Source organism: Peromyscus californicus, unplaced genomic scaffold, assembly GCF_007827085.1.
Source record: "Peromyscus californicus insignis strain IS unplaced genomic scaffold, ASM782708v3 Scaffold_21__1_contigs__length_65335640, whole genome shotgun sequence".
Classification (NCBI taxonomy): Eukaryota; Metazoa; Chordata; class Mammalia; order Rodentia; family Cricetidae; genus Peromyscus; species Peromyscus californicus.
Genome location: NW_026294514.1, coordinates 55,144,199 through 55,160,318, shown reverse-complemented (window position 1 = coordinate 55,160,318; position 16,120 = coordinate 55,144,199). Strand labels below are relative to the sequence as shown.

Sequence of the window (16,120 nt, the reverse complement as noted above, 5' to 3'; positions counted from 1 at the left end):
CATGTGCTACCATGCCTGGCTCTGATTTTTAACTTTGAGACTGCCTGTGATATGATCTGCTTCCAGAGCTTGCTTTCTGTTCTCCAGTTCTTTATTGTTGTGTTTGCTTCTTGAACCTTTGTATTTTGTTTCTAGGGACCCTACCAGGACACATTAGAGTTCTTGCTGGGTAGCAGAGATGAATGTAAGAACTTCTGGAAGATATGTGTGGAATACCACACCTTTTTTAGGCTTTCTGACCAGCCTAAGCCAAAGGCAAAAGCTGTCTTCTTCAGCCGGGGCTCCTCCTTCAGATACAGGTAGGGCTAACCTCAGCTGCAGGAGCTGACTGCTGGGGTGAGGGAAGAGAGAAGGAAGTGTCATAGGCTGGGCAGATGAGTGTATTCAGGAGTAGTTTTGTGAGGGACAATACATAGAGTTATTTACACATGTTTCTGGAAGACGATGGGCAGTCTGTTCTTAACTCTGAACTGGCGATTACTGTTTTGTTGTGTTGTTAACTGAGCTTTTATTTGTAGTGGAAGAACTCAGAAACAACTAGTAGACTATGTCAAAGACGGTGGGATGAAGAGAGTTCCATATGAAAGGTAAACTCTGGCACTTATGATGTAAAGTGTTTGTCTTTCCATTTTCTGTTTTAACACTTTTGTGTGGGGGCGTTTTGCCTGCGTTCATGTCTGCGTAGAACATGCCTGCAGTACTCTCAGAGCCAAAAGAGGGCGCCAAATCCCCCCGGGTCTGCACTTAGAGATGGTGGCTAGCTGCCATATAGATGCTTAGACTTGAACCTAGGTCCTTTGGAAGAGCAGCCAGTGCTCTTAACCACTGAGCATCTCTGCAGCCCCTTCTCCCCCTTTAAAAAACAGGGTCTGACTGTGTAGCCTTGGCTGTCCTGGAACTCACAGAAATCCTACTGACTCTACTTCCTGAGTGCTAGGATTAAAGGCGTGTGCCACTATGCCCAGCTTATTTTAAATATTTACTTAGATAAATGACATTTTTAAAGGCATAAGCATGTATTTCAATGCTGAGGGGTTTTTTTGTTGTTTTTGTTTTTTGTTTTTTAAGGAAAATGGGCTTGTAATGTCTTCATGGAGATAATTGTATTCGTAGTTGGTATCAATTTATAGTCTCTAAACTACATAGCTCATTTTGTATATGATGGTTCTATGTGGTGTCTTAGTTTCTCTTCTGGCTACTCTGATAAAAAATACCAGACAAAAGCCACTTACGGGAGGAGGGGCTTGTTCTGGTCTATAGCGCCAGGTTACAGCCGCCACTGTGGGGAGAGCAGAGCAGCAGGCCCTTGGAGCGGTGGTGACAGCGCTTTCCCAGTCAGGAGGTGGAGTGCTGGTGCCTTTGCTCAGCTGCTCTCCTTCTCAAGCATAGGATCCCCTCCCAGGGAGGGATTCCGTTCACAATGGAAGTTAACGTAGTCAGCATAACTGGGCGGTGGTGGTGCACGCCTTTAATCCCAGCACTCGGGAGGCAGAGGCAGGTGGATCTCTGTGAGTTCTAGGCCAGCCTGGTCTACAGAGTGAGATCCAGGAAAGGCTCCAAAGCTACAGAGAAACCGTGTCTCAAACAAACCAACCAACAAACAAAAATCCATAATCAGCATAATTCTCAAGGCGTACCCAGAAGCTAAATGACCCTCACAGGCTTGTCCCCCTAAGTGATTCCAGATCCTGTCGTGTTGACAGTTAGTGCTAACCTTGATGGTATGGTAAGCCACCTCAAAACTTAGGTGAAATTTTCTTTAGTGTGAATATATAATTTTATCCCTTTTGAATTTCTTTTTTAATTTTAGTTACTCATTCCTTTTATGCTACCAATTTCTAGCTTGCCACTCTGTCTTGGTCATGTTCTTATGTGAGCTTTCTTTGTGGATACAGATATGGAGCTGGGGGGTGTGAGCCTCATAGCATATTCTCTGTTTTGCAGACGGCACAGTAAGACTCGGACCTCTCTTCATGCTCTCACTGTAGATCTGCCTAAACAGGTCAGTCTTTGGTTGAACCATCAGCGATATTAACTACCAGGGTGTACTCTCCTAGACAGTTATCCCCAGTGTTGTAAGAAGGCTCACATGGCTCAGTGCACGCTTCTGACGCAGAGTAAATCCCAGATGATGAGTCTTTGTGTTTGCGGTTGCTGGGAAACCGGAACAGCTGCCTGCTGTGCCAGTGACTTCCCAAGCACACTGTAGCCTCTGCGGTGGCGGGCTGACACACCGCTCTGGAAGGACTGCTGTACGAAGATGGAGCACGGAGGAAACAGCTTTGCAGCTGTGTGTGTTTGGTCTGATTACATAGATGTGCGCAGACTCCTCATGGAAGAACACTTGGCAGGGATGTCCCCAGTGAGATATCAGCTGCTCCGCACCCCTATGCTGAGCCATAAGTGACTAGTCTGTGTTCCAGGTCTGCCTCACAACACGTCTTATACCTCTTTCATATTAACTCCCACACTCAAGCATGACTATACGATCAATTCTGCTTTCGGGTACCATTATGTAATTGTTTCCTTGTGCTGCTGTGGTTTCATGCTTATAGTTCATTCTGAGCAGTGTTTGCCCTTTTTATTGATGGTCTGTCATTTATACTGAACACAGTTTCTGAGAGCTTCTTTTGAGCCTTGTATCTTAATGTTTGGTGTTCCCATCTTTTAATTGAATTTTTTACACTAAAATTACATTTACACTTTCATTATCTAATTTATTTTAAAAACCCACAGGAAAAAAAACCCACAGAAAATAAAGAAATGTGGTTGAGTGATTAAGAAAAGGCAGTATGCCAGGCATGGTGACTGACACCTATAATTTCAGCACTTGGGAGGCTGAGGCAAGAGGCTTGTGAGTTCAAAGCCAGCCTAGGCTACATAGAAAATACTGCCTCACACAAAACTAAAAAGAGGCAATATGGCAGCCATTGGAAACTAGATCACTTTTAAACTATGACCAGCTATTGCTTTCTACAAGGCTCGTTACTGGGCCTCCTGTGACAGCACCTGCTTGTTTCTCAGGCTGAGATATGTATATACCTAGGTGTACTGCTTATGGATGTACTGTCCTGGAAATACTCAGTTCTGTGGCAGGGTTTTTTTGTGTAGCCCTGGCTGTCGTGGAACTTGCTCAGTAGATCAGGCTGACCTCCAACTCACAGCCGGGCGGTGGTGGCGCACGCCTTCAATCCCAGCACTCGGGAGGCAGAGCCAGGTGGATCTCTGTGAGTTCAAGGCCAGCCTGGGCTACAGAGCGAGATCCAGGAAAGGCGCAAAGCTACACAGAGAAACCCTGTCTCGAAAAAACCAAAAAACAAAAGGTGTGCACCACCACCCCCCAGCTAAGGGTTTTTTCGAAGTGTGGCTGTGTCTTACTAATAGCACACACGAGAGTGATGCTTAGCATCCTTCCATGTGGCATCGTGAGTGAGGACATGGGTAGGGACCTGGAGTAGAGAGAACCGCAGTGTGGTTCCTTCCCTCCCCTCACCCTGCTGTCAGCCTCCTCTGACTCACACTTAGAGCCACTCTAGCACTTTAAAAATGTCCAGAGCCCTTGGGTGCTGGCACGGGACATCCTAGTCAGTGATTTTCAACCTCCCACCTCACTCTGGAGTGGACTGACGTGTATCTCTAACACTCACAAGCCCCGGGACCGTAAATGGGTCCTTGTCACCTGGTGTCAGCACCACAGTGAAGGGCACTTTTAGCTGAATAGAGATGTGAACACTCCAGCGTATCTGCTTATAGACTTAGGAGGACTAGGGCTACCCCCAGAAACCTTGTCATGTGGTTCTCTGTGATAGTTTCTTTTTCTACGATGACATTTCATGCCACAGGAGTGGGGAAGGAATTAAAGGGTGTTATAAGCCGATGGCCTTGGGTCAGGTTGCAGTACTATACATTTCTAAGCCAGGCATGGCATACATCCATAATCCCAGTACTTGGGAGGCAGATTGCCACGAATCTGAGACTAGCCAAGACTACAGTGAGACTGTCTCCAAATAAAACCCAAATCCTCACTTGGTGAAAGAGAAAAATCTGCTCAGGTTCCCTTTTCAAGAAAAGTTGTAAGGATGTATAGATGTTGGAAGTTGACCCCGTTGGCTTTACAGTTTGTAATAGTGTTTTATAATTTTATTTGTTCCCTCTTTTCTTAATTTTGATCCCCAGAGCATCTCATTCACCGATGGCTTGAGAACTTCTGCCTCCCTGTCTTCAGCAAATGCCTCCTTTTATGCACTCCCTGCTTCCTCTCTGTCCCCTCCTGGTGTACCCAGTGTGAAGGACAGCAGCAGCTCCCTTGTGGATCCCCAGGCTCCCTACGTCAAGAGCACAGCAGCAGAGAAGAGCAGCAGAGCATCTTCATCCGAAGGCCCCAGCACGCAGTCGGCCCATCTCCCTGGACCCCCTGTGCTCCAGCCTGGTCCAGGTGCCGGGATTTGTGGTGTTGTGAACAGCCATGGTTCTGCCTGTCCCAAAGGACAGAGTCTCAATGCTTTAGACCTAAACAAAGGGAGGGCCAGTAGGGGACTCAAAGCTATTTGTAGACATGACAGTTGTGAGGATGAGCTTTCTGCAAGCTCCTTCTTGCCCAGCGGGGAGTACCAGGGTGGCCGGCAGTGCCTCAGAGGGACCCCTATTTTCACATTGACAAATGTACAGCTGCAGGTGTCTGAAGAGTTCATAGACGATGACCCAGCAGACATCTCTTTCTTTGCTGGAGGCTCTGAGGCGTTTTCTTTCCCATACAGTTCTTTAGTCCTTCAGGAGTCCCTGTTACCTGTCCAATCCACCGGGTCCCCTGCCTTGTGTGGTCTGGATTCCTTCCAGCACCCAGAGTCTGCCCAGTCCAGTCCAGACAGGTACTCTACTGAGGCAGTAGACATGAGTGTAGAAGATGATTTTGAATTTGGGGAAGGAAGTGACTTCAATGGCAATGTCCATCCCTCAGACACCTCAGAGCTGTTTGAGGTGAAGGCACAGGCCAGCCTGATGCAGAGTCTGTTGAGTCCTTCTGAAACTAGCTCCCTTAGGAACAACCAGTCTGATAACAGCTCCCTCAACAACATGCCACTGCATGGTGGTCTTTCTCTGCACACATGCAGCTCAGCCAACCAGTCTGAGGCCAGCTCCATGGTCAACTTCCCTGCGTACTCAGTGCGCTCTGAGTCCAGCTCAGCCTTCCAGTTCTCCGACATTGTAGACCAGCTAGAGCAGCTCAGCTACCCGCCCACGACAGCTGAGGACTCGAGCAGCTCAGACACAGACTCGTGGGACTCGGAGGCGGAGGCACCCCTGGACACGAGCCTCTTCTTCAGTAACCCTTTTGCACAGACGGGCGGGGAGAGAGTCCCTTTCGGTTTTCAGCCCAATGTAAAGAGTTCCACTCCAGGAAAGCAGGTAGATAAAAACCCATCTTGACCCCTCTAGACTCCTTTATAAAGAGACCCTTCCCCCATTGGTGTAGTTACAGATCAGAATCCTTTGCTTCAGACATAGGAAGTGATTGAGTTCATGCTAGATAGTCAGGGCTTTTTCTAGTTACAGTTAGATGATACTGTTTTGAATGTCAAGAGTTAAAACTTTCATTTGAAGTGATGTTAAAACTTACACATCACTCTAATATGGAGCATTTCCAGCCATTCCCTGTAGTGACTGATGAATTGGCCTCTGCAGCATTGGCTTTTTTGACACCTGCTTTGAATTCAAGTAAAAACTGGTGCTATACATTTTCAATATTATGCAGTTCAGATTCCTGTTCATCTGTAATAGATTGGTATCATGCCCCTTGATGCTGCTTTTAAAATGACCCATGCTTCCCGTGACCAGTTAGCATGTAGGTTTTGTTTAGTTTGTGCAGTCAGTACAGGATATGGCATCTCTGTAGAATGCCTTGATAGCATCCTAACACAGGAAGGACAGTGGAGACGATAGCCTTCTGGATGCAGGGGTGGCCCTCCTGGGACTTCACTGGTGCCACCAGCCTCTCCTTATTACTGACTTGAGACCAAGGCCATGCTGTGTTTAGAGTGGGCTTGCAGGGGCACTGGTCTAAAAGCCGCTGTGAAAGTGTGAAATGCCTTGCTCCCTTCTGTTCATCCTAGTTACAGGTGCAATAGGTACTATGGTTGCAGTCGAGCAGAGCCAGACCCACAAGTGAGCTTTGAAGGTCCTAATATAAACTGGTGCAGGAGAGTTGTTTCTTTTACTGACGTAGCAAGCTGTTTGTTTAAAGTGGTAAGAACATAAGAAATGCCTCAGAATGTACAAGAGTTTGAATCTTCTCTCAAGGAGTGGTGTTGGGTTGCATCAGGTGGTCTATAATAGACGTTGCTGGCTGTTTCCTGTAGATACTATTGCAACCACAGCTCTGCCCCCAAGCAGCGGGAGGGACCAGTGCTCAGGTAGCCCTGATTGATGCTATGCGGAGGACCACATGTTCCAGAGCACTCTGAAGGGCAGGACTGATGTTCATGGTTCAGACAAGATAAGCCACTGACATGAGACCCAGGATCTAAGTGCTGGGCTGAAGCCAGCCCTGGCCACACTCGGTTATGCTTGTCCGGCCCACAGGCCCACAGGTGACTGGTTTATTGGTTTTGTTTGTTTGTTTGGTTTGGTGGTGGTTCTTTGTGATCTTATCTAGCAATGCAATATACACTGAAAGTTTCGTTTTCTTATCAAAATGTCTGTGGAAATCATTTTTTTCTGGTGTGAACCCAGGTTCTTGAGCATGTTAGGCCAGTGCTTTATCCCTGAGATAGTCCCCAGCCTCCTTTGTGAGACTTCTGGCTTTGTGCTGGATGGAATAACTGTGCTGGTCTTGGGGGCACCACGGGCCTCTGTCTTTTCTTGTTATATTGGACAGCTTCTAGCAAGGAGTTTGTGACTAAATGTATCCTGGTTTTTTTTCCTTTTGGTTTTTGTGACAAGGTCTTAATGTGTAGTCCACGCTGACCTAGAACTCATATAGCTAGCCTTGAACTCATGGCAGTCTACCTGTCTCAACCTCCCAAATGCTGGGAGTACAGACTACACCCAGCCATAAGTTTCATTTTTGTAACTCCCTTAGACTTGCATACTGCAGTCTCCTTCTTTACTAGCCCAGCCAATCCCAGCCAATCAGTGCTTGCTGTGTGTTTAGTACTGTTTATTCTGTCCCAGTTCTTAGAGGTGGGGTGCCGCTTTCCATGCATACAAGGACCACTGCTTAGAGCAGAACTGCCTAAGACAGTTGGTTTCTCCCAGTGTATGATTCCCAAAGGCAGCCTTGGATTTGTGTCACCTTGGTGTTCATGTGGTTGAGGAAGACTACTCTGTTCCCTCACTCTCGCTTGGCCAGTGAACTCGTTCATGCTGTGAAGCAACAAACTTGTCATCTTTGAGTTTTGGCTGGTTGGTTGGGTTTTTTTGTTTTTGTTTTTGTTTTTTTTTTGAGACCCTCGTATCCCAGGCTATCTAGCCAAAGATATCTTGACCTTCTACCTCCACGTCTAGAACGCTGGGATTAGATGTATGCTGTACCACATCCAGTTCTTGAGTGCTGAGTGTTGAACTCGGTACTCATTTGTTTTTTAAGCAAGCCCACCCTCATATCTGGGCCACAGGTCATGTGTGGAAGGGGTGGAGCCCTCTCTACTACCAGGCTGGGGTGACTATGTCATGGCAAAGCTGTGCTGAGGGAAAGGGTTGTTCCCATCAGACAGACAAGGACCTCCTCCGGGTCAGTTTGTCACACTGTTCCCTTGGAGAGTCTCAATGAATTCTGTTGTCACTGCCTGCTGTTAGGCCTCCTATAGAGTGGGGTTTGTTGTTTTTTATTTTTACTAATGGAACCTCACTTTCTGTAGATAATTCTTTCATTTGGGGAGTGGGGGTGTTTTCAGAATATACAAAAACTAGAAAAGAGGTATAATAAGCCTGTTCTGTCCCGTTCAGTCCCCGCCCACATCAGCATCGCTGGTGTTTGGCCACACCCATTCTCTCTTTCCTGCTAGTTTGTTTGCAATGCTCTTTGCTGGTCAGGCAAGCACTCTGCCTGCCCCCAGACTCTGTCCCATTCTTCTCTTTACTTCTTACTAAGCTGCCCAGGCAGGCCTTGGGCTTCTGTGATCTTGCCTTAGCCTCTAGAGTGTTGAGATTATAGGTATTTACGCTCATCCTTGCCTTTTCTGACTGGGGGATGTAGCCCTTTGAAGAAGCCCCTGGAGTGCTTATTATACCTTTCCTGAGCATTCTGAACGTGCCTGTGAAACAGAAGGTACAGTCTTACATGAGCCTACTCACTCATTATTGTATAAAATGATAGTCCCCTGGTATCACCTGAGGCGAGAACACACTTAAATTACCCAGTTATCTTCAAAGTGCTTGGGCACGGCGGCACATCTGCAATCCTAGCATTTTGGAAGTAGAAGGGAGAAGCTCTTGAGTTTAAGGGCAGCCCAGGCTACACAGTGAGATTCCTGTCTCGACAGTCATAAGCCAGTTAGTGTTTGAACTGTTCAAGTCAGGACACAGACAGGATCTGCTTTCTGTGTCTGCCTGTTACGACGTTTTAGTCAGAATATCCTACCCCTACTTTTAGCCTGTGCCTTGTAGGGAAAGCCAGCCTAGTGATGCTGCCTCAGTCCCAAAGCCTGGACGGCACCCAGGAGGCCAGCCACATACACCAGTTTCCATAGCCCCACATGACCGCCAGTGGGAAAGGGGGCAAGACAGCTTTGGTACGAGCCTGGCATCCAGGTGCTTTATGGATAACACTAGTGAAGGGCCACTTTTTGGCATAATTTGGAGAAACTTTAGAAAACTTTCTTTTAATAGAGTGTTGATAATGCATCAGCTGTGCCTTCTTCTAAGTTCCTGTTCACGCTTGTGCTGACCTTCCCCTTCCCAGTCAGTCACAGTGGGCAGCTGCTCAGACCTAGAACCAAAGGATGCCAGAGCCAGTCACAAATGACGCCTCTCCTGCTCTGGAGCTACAGTGGTACTCTCACTTTAGGAGAAGGTACAGTTTGACCTGAAGCCACTGAACCCAGAGTGAGCATTGAGCCATTCTGTGGTTTGCCTGCCTGTGCTGGCCAGTGGCTCCAGCCTGGGGATGTGGCCCATATGACCAGTAACTGTTCAGATGCAGAGACTGAGGGAGGTGAGTTCATAGCCTTGAGTAGCATGTCCTAGTCCGGAATAGCTCTTCAGAGTGAGTAGACAAAAGTTCTACAGTGCTCTCAGTCTGTTGGGTTTCCTTAGTGATGTCCATCCTGGATAGGCCCCTGTCAAGGCTGTCCTGGTGACAGTTAGGGTGGGTAGAAAGGAGACCTAGGTAGAGAGCTGTCCACGCCAGTGTGTCCATGCAGAAAGGTAACAGTGGTCAGGTCTGTCCACGCAGATAATAGGTCTGTGTGTCAGTGTTGGTAGGGGACAAGACTCCATGGCTGTCCCCTGCAGTACAAGACCACCATCAAGCAGTATCTGCTCTAACCATTAAGTCCACCACTAACAATGTACTCTGCTTTAGATACATTTTTATTAGTAATCAAGTCTATTTTTGTATTTAAGATTCCAAAGTCTCGGTCTTTTATATAAGCCACTATGAATATTTGAAGACTAACAACATGATTACATGGTAGCAAGATTGTTTATATTAGAGATGTGCAATGTTCTGCACTGCATATCCTTGATCCATTAGGTAATGTTTGTGCCTTTTCATATGGCAGAGACATTGTCTGAGTCTGGCATTAGATTAGAATGCCCTGTTTTCATTAGCACTTGTGTTTTATTTAGTACAAATGACCAAGGGATGGCCACTAGCATGTCCAGGAATGTAACATGAAAACCATTGACATGCCCAGTGAGTCCATCCTTTCTGATAGTTTTAGTACACAGGTATGTTTTCATTTTTTCATGCACTCTCCCCTGTTCTGCCTGAGTAATGATTATATTGTATCACCCACACTGTGGTTATAATAACACAGCGATGTGCACACATTCATTCTTAACTCTTACGTGTTTATGTGCCAGTTGATACTGATAGGTACTGTATATCTTCAAGGTACACTTCTTCCCTCCAGTTCATAGAACAGCAGAAAGTCCTTTACGAGAACAGTTACTTCGTAGTCAGAGTTAGTACTCAGTAGTAAATGTTTGCTCTGAAGTCCGTGGAACTGCATCTGCTGTGGCCTCACTTTGGCTCTTGTCTCGGGACTGCATAGACAAAAGACACTGTCACAGGTGGCAGCCGTTGTCACCTCCTTCCCTGCAGTGGCCCACACCACAGTGTCCACTGGTGCACAAAGCTCTGTCTTTGGATGAAAGCATTTGCATTCATTCTTCTAGGGAATGAGGAGAAGTGGAGCTGGGATTTCTCTATGCATTCGAACTTGTTGATGCTTTAAAGAGACGTTTTTGTTGTCTGTTTGTGGTACTTATAAAATTTGTTTTCCATGGAAATTTATAAATTTGCAGATATGTACTGACAACTTTTAATTGTTTATTCAATAAAATGAGGAAATATTTACTATGAATTTTTAAATGGGCTTTTTAGCTTTCTTTCCCTCTACTTAAGAGTTTTGATTTATATAGATTACAGATTATTTCACATATTAAATTAATCCTTGAAATAAGTGCATATTTATGCAACCCTTCACCAAACATAGATTACATAGATTATCTCACTATGGGTATGAGTAGTGACATCTGTGTTGAAGGCCAGCGGTTGGGGGTGCATCTTGCTTTCTCTGTCTTAGCACTCTTTCAATACCTTTCTGTGTTGTCTGCTGTGGTTAACATGGCCAGTGTGGCAGGGGAAGTAGAGGAGCCGCTGGAGTGTGCTTAGACCATGGATACCACACTTGAAGGTGCAAGCCTCACGCTGCCACCTTGAGTGTCGAGTGCACACCATAGACACGTGCTTTACTCTGCGCAGAAAGTGCTGCTGACTCTTAAAGCTGAGCACCGGGACATACTTTTCAGTTTGTTCCCATGGTCTAGAACCTCCCCGTGGTGTAGGGAGGAGGGCTGTCCTGGAGCGCAGTACTCCCCAGAGCTCAGCAATCTCATGCAGGTTTTGCTCCAGCTACAAATTTGAACTTCCTGTTCCTCCAACAGAGATTTTCTGCTGCTTGCTTAGAAGTCCATACCTCTCTGGCCTCTTGTATCCTTGGGGGGCTCGAGGACCCTGTTTCCACCTTCGGGGCAGCAATGGCCAGAAACACGCTGAGCACCTTAATTCTTTGAGGTGCTGGGGGTGCAGAGCCACAGGTCCAGGCACCAGTGATTAGCTGGCACCTGTGACTGGAGTGGGAGGCACATAGGCCCCAGAGCCCAGCATCTGTGTGTCTCCACAGAGCAGAGGCCTGGACCACAGCACTTCTAGGAGACAGCCCATGGTGCAGTCACCTCTGACACAAAAGAGGCTAGTGGCCGAAACTCAGGTCTCTTTCGCACAGGCCTGCTCCCTGCTGACACATGAACGAAGTACTGGCTCTAGTGTGGGGGTCCACAGGGAGAAAACTGGTGATAAGTGAGCTGCTGAGCTCCGGCTCGGGGCTGTGTGTGTCATCTGACCTGAGTTAACGCCGTCCAATGGAGATGGCAAAACCAGCAAGGTCCTTACATTTTTTAACTCTGCCACTTCTATCTGTCTGTCTGTGTGCTGCCTGCCTATCTATCTATCTATCTATCTATCTATCTATCTATCTATCTATCTATCTATCTATCCATTGGTGTTTTGAGACAGGGTTTCTCTGTGTAACCACCTTGGCTGTCCTGGAACTCACTCCGTAGACCAGGCTAGGCTTAAACTCACAGAGATCCGTCTGCCTCTGCCTCCCAAGTGCTTGTATTAAAGGTGTGCACCACCACCACCTGGCAAACTGCCCCTTCCAATGAGGGCCACTCTGTAGACTCACTGTATTTGACTTGTTGCAGGCTCTAAAGGTTTTAGGCAAAAGTATGTTTTGGGGGTTGGACTTCATTGTGCATGTTAGGTAAATGCTCTACCACTAAGCTATACCCCTAACCTCCAGGAAATCATTCTATTAAAACAAAACTATCAAAGTCCGTGTGCAAAGTAAACCACATAACCTGACAGTGGTGCCGTGCCTCTTCTCCCCCTCCTCCCCGTCCCTCCCCTCTATCCTTCTCCCTCCTCCCTCCCTCCCTTTTCCCTCCTCCTCTCTGAAATTAAAGAACTTGAGTTGCTGTTTTGTGCAGTGTTAAGCTACAGGAGAGTCAGCCTCAGGCTCGGCTCCCACTGCCTCCCCCTGGGTGCACTTGCCGGGGCATTCTACCGTGTCACGGTGGGAACTCTGACCTTGTACAAGTTGGCCATAGGATCATCAGTTCTTTGTTGGAATTCACTTGCTTATCCAGGTAATGATTCTCACTGAAGCCACACAAGTGGGCGTGTCTTCTGTCTGTGGCCAGTGTGTCCAGAGCTAGAAAAACACCCTTCTTCCCAAGCGGAGCACGCCTTCAGCCCGCTCTCTGTGGCTTCAGTCTGATTTCTTGACAGCTTGAGGAAGGTCTAGCTACCTCAGTGGCTTGGCAGCATTATTAGTTTCTCTCCAGGTCCCTCTTCTTGTGAGATTCTGGTGAGCAAAGTTCGGAGCCACACACTGTCCTAATGCAGAATAGGTTGACACCGGAACTGCGAAGTTCCAGGTTGATCTGGCAGTTGGTGGTGGCTCCCAAGTCCTGGTTGGGGGTCTGGCACACCTGCTCGGGGAGATTGAGCATCATGGTGTGATTCTGAGAAGGCTGCTGCAGCAGCTGGAGTCCGCCAGGGTGCCTGAGGACGCTGTGAGGAGGGGCAGAGGGCTGCCAGCTCTGAGCGGTTGGCCTGTGGAGCTGAACCACTAGTACGCTGTGAGCAACTGTTGAACCGAAAAGCCATAGTGACCATGAGGGAAGAATGTCCTTGTCTTCCTTATTTCCTTATCAAGACAGGGAGGCGCTATTAATCATTCCTCCACCTTCCACTTGTTTTTAAACCGGATTCTGTTTGTGAAGAGAATCATGACACTGGCCCGGCAGCAAAGCCGGAAACAGGGTCTTTGAACTCATCAAATGCACATTTACCTGTTTGCATTATGTAGTCAGTTCTGTGGGTTTTTTCCCCTTCGTTTTCTTTCTGAAACTGACAGTCTACTATTCAAGCCATATTTTCTCTTCCTTGTGCTTCTGACACCCAAATTAACCTTCAATTTGACCTTCAATTTTGCTGAATAGGATCTGACCCTCTGCTATGAGGCAAATGTGTTCAAGACTGTTTTTATTAAAGAATTCCTAAAAAGAGAACTTAAAGGTATGAAATAAAAGTTTATTTTCTTTTCTCTCTAAATGTGAAGTTCTTTTTCATCATCTTTCATCTCTAGTTAGATAAACAAAAACAATGGTCTTGAAGGAAAAAATGAAGGTAAGCACAAAAGAATTATACTGCCTTTTAAATAATATTACAAAAATTATCAGATGTGTTTTGAGTAGTTTTAAGAGATAAACCACCTCCCAGGAATGCTCACTGTTGACAGTTTGAAATCAGCGTTAAATACCCTGTGAAGGCAAGCGTGTAACTCGCAGCTCTGAGAATGTGTTAAATGACTCCCCCACACAGCCCGTGCAGTGGTCTCTCCCAGTGGCCAGCTGGATCTGCCCCCTCAGAAATGTAGAGTTCGTAGCTGCTCTTCCTACTTCTCAATCTCAGGGAACTCAGTTTGGGGACTGAAGAATCCCTTCCCTGCAGCTAAAAAAAGTTGATCCTTCACACTGTAGTAGGAGGGTTAAATGTTCTCTGAGTGTAGGCATATTCATCAAGGGCTGAGGATGAATGAGTTTTATAATAGGGACTCCTGTGGCTCAGAGCAATTCACTCTCTGCTTTTTATTAGAGGACCTTGGGTGTTTCTGCAAATACATAAGATTGACTCTGTAGTAGAATGTCAGTTACAGTGAAACATTCTGTAGCACCTAAAACTATTCTTAAGACAGCTTTAGCCATGCATTTAAATATGTCTTTTTACACCTGTAATTCCAGGACTCAGGAAGTGGAATCAGGAAGATCAGGGAGTTTTGAGGGTAGCCTGAGCCACGTATGGAGCCTGTCTACAAAACAAAACAAAAATATGTCTTAGTAATGTTGAGAGGATTTTTAATGGAAGAACCATCAGGCCAATTGTCTTTTATGTCAAGGAACACCGAGTCACTGAAACTGAGTGGCCCTGACTCCATTGCTGTCTTTATCAATTCTGGAAAGCACACTGGCTAGCTAATACTTCATACACACACACACACACACACACACACACACACACACACACACGCACATGCACACGCACATGCACACGCACACACACTATATATATGTATACACACTATACATATATGTGTGTATATATATATGTGTGTACACGCACACGCGCGCACACACACACACACACGTACACACAATGGTGGCTCCAGCTGAAAGTGTGTTCCAGGGACAGATGCTGCTGTGCTAATGGAGCTCAGAGGATATACCACAGTCCCACTGAGAAGAGTTACATGTTTATTGCCAGTTGACAGAATATCTCCTCGTAGTTTTTGGTAGAGTAGTGGCAGTGGTAGTAGCGGGGTGTATGTGTGTGTGTGTGTGTGTGTGTGTGTGTGTGTGTTTGCTGGGGGTCAAATTGAGGCCCCTCACATGTTTGAGAAGTACCCTTCCACTAAGTCCCAGATTATTTAACATTATCATGTGATCTTTAGCTGTATAATTTCAAGAATGATTTGCACATTTTTCTCTAACAGGTGTAACTGTAAACAAAATATTTAAGGGTACCTTGTGGTACATTTTAAGATAATTCACTAAATTTTGAGTTGATAACTTTTTTATAATATAGAAAATATATACAGTGATGATACCAAGTGATTTTTAACCTCCATAAAGCCAAAAGTTGTTTACACTAACCCTAGTCCATCCCGAAGCAGAGTCTCCCTTCTTCATATGGTTCTTACTAAAGGCTGGGTGTTGGCAGTTGTGCCTCCTGCCTTAATGGCTCTTTCCCTCACACTGGCTGTACGCTGTTTGCCAAATCTACTGGCATCCTTAGAGTGCATCGTTTGACAGTGCCTCAAGTACCCATTTCTGCATGCTCTGCCCCTCCTGCTACTAAAAATTAAAGTCCAGTTTTGTGGCAACCTAAAAAAGATTTATTTTTATTTTATGCTTATGAATATTTTGCCTGTATGTATATCTATGCACTGCATGCACACGTGATGCCCACAGAGGTCAGAATAAGGCATCAGATCCACTGGAACTGGAGTTACAGATGGGTTTTGAGCTGCCATATGGGTGCTGGGAGCCAAACCTGAGTCCCCTGGAAGAGCAGCAAATGCTCTTAACCACTTAACCAGCCAGCCAGCCTCTGTGAGAACCTTTTCTGTTTTGGGGAATGGGGAGTGTATTTTGTTTTATTTTGAGCTGGGGTTTGCTGTGTAGCCCAGCTGGCTTATAAATTGTTAGGATTACAGGCCGGCCTGTGCTCTATATTACTTTGTGTTCCAGAAACTTTTTGATAATTGCCCATTAGAACCTGCTCTAGACTTCATATCTTCAAGTGAGGAACAGTAAAGTCATAGGTAAAAGTGGTCTCTTTTTTTGTTTCATTTGGGGGGGGGTTGTTGTTTTTTTGTTTGTATTTTTTTTTTGAGATGGGGTTTCTCTATGTAGCCCTAGCTGTCCTGGAACTCACTCTGTAGACCAGGCTGGCCTTCAACTCAGAGATCTGCCTGCCTCAGCCTCCTGAGTGCTGGGATTAAAGGCGTGCGCCACCACCGCCTGGCTGTAAAGTGGTGGTCTTTGACATATTTTTTATAAATGGATGTAAAGCATCACAACTACTCTATTTTAAACAGTGTAGTTGTAAAATGTAAGTTATTTGTAGCTTCTAGATTTCCTCTGAATTTTAATTTTCTAAAAGGACTTCATGCAGTTCTGAGCTACCAGTGACAAAGATTTTGGAGCATCAACCTTAAATAGTACGTCTTTGGGATGTATTCAACATAGGGAATAACCCACAGTTCAGGGGAGCACAGAGAGTCGGCTCCACTTTGGTCCCCACAAAAGAGACAAAGATTGAAATGCA

The 16,120-nt window shown here is 46.1% G+C and overlaps 1 protein-coding gene across 2 annotated transcripts in view; it reads left to right on the top strand.

Annotated features, from left to right (window-relative positions):
* Farp2 (FERM, ARH/RhoGEF and pleckstrin domain protein 2) overlaps window positions 1-16,120 on the top strand; it is a 98,156-nt gene that overhangs the window by 55,160 nt on the left and 26,876 nt on the right. For both annotated transcript variants that reach the window (XM_052750327.1, XM_052750326.1), the window contains 4 exons: window positions 136-299; window positions 519-587; window positions 1,945-2,002; window positions 4,177-4,435. In XM_052750327.1, the coding sequence (XP_052606287.1) occupies window positions 136-299; window positions 519-587; window positions 1,945-2,002; window positions 4,177-4,435 (550 nt within the window). The remainder of the gene's footprint in view (window positions 1-135; window positions 300-518; window positions 588-1,944; window positions 2,003-4,176; window positions 4,436-16,120) is intronic.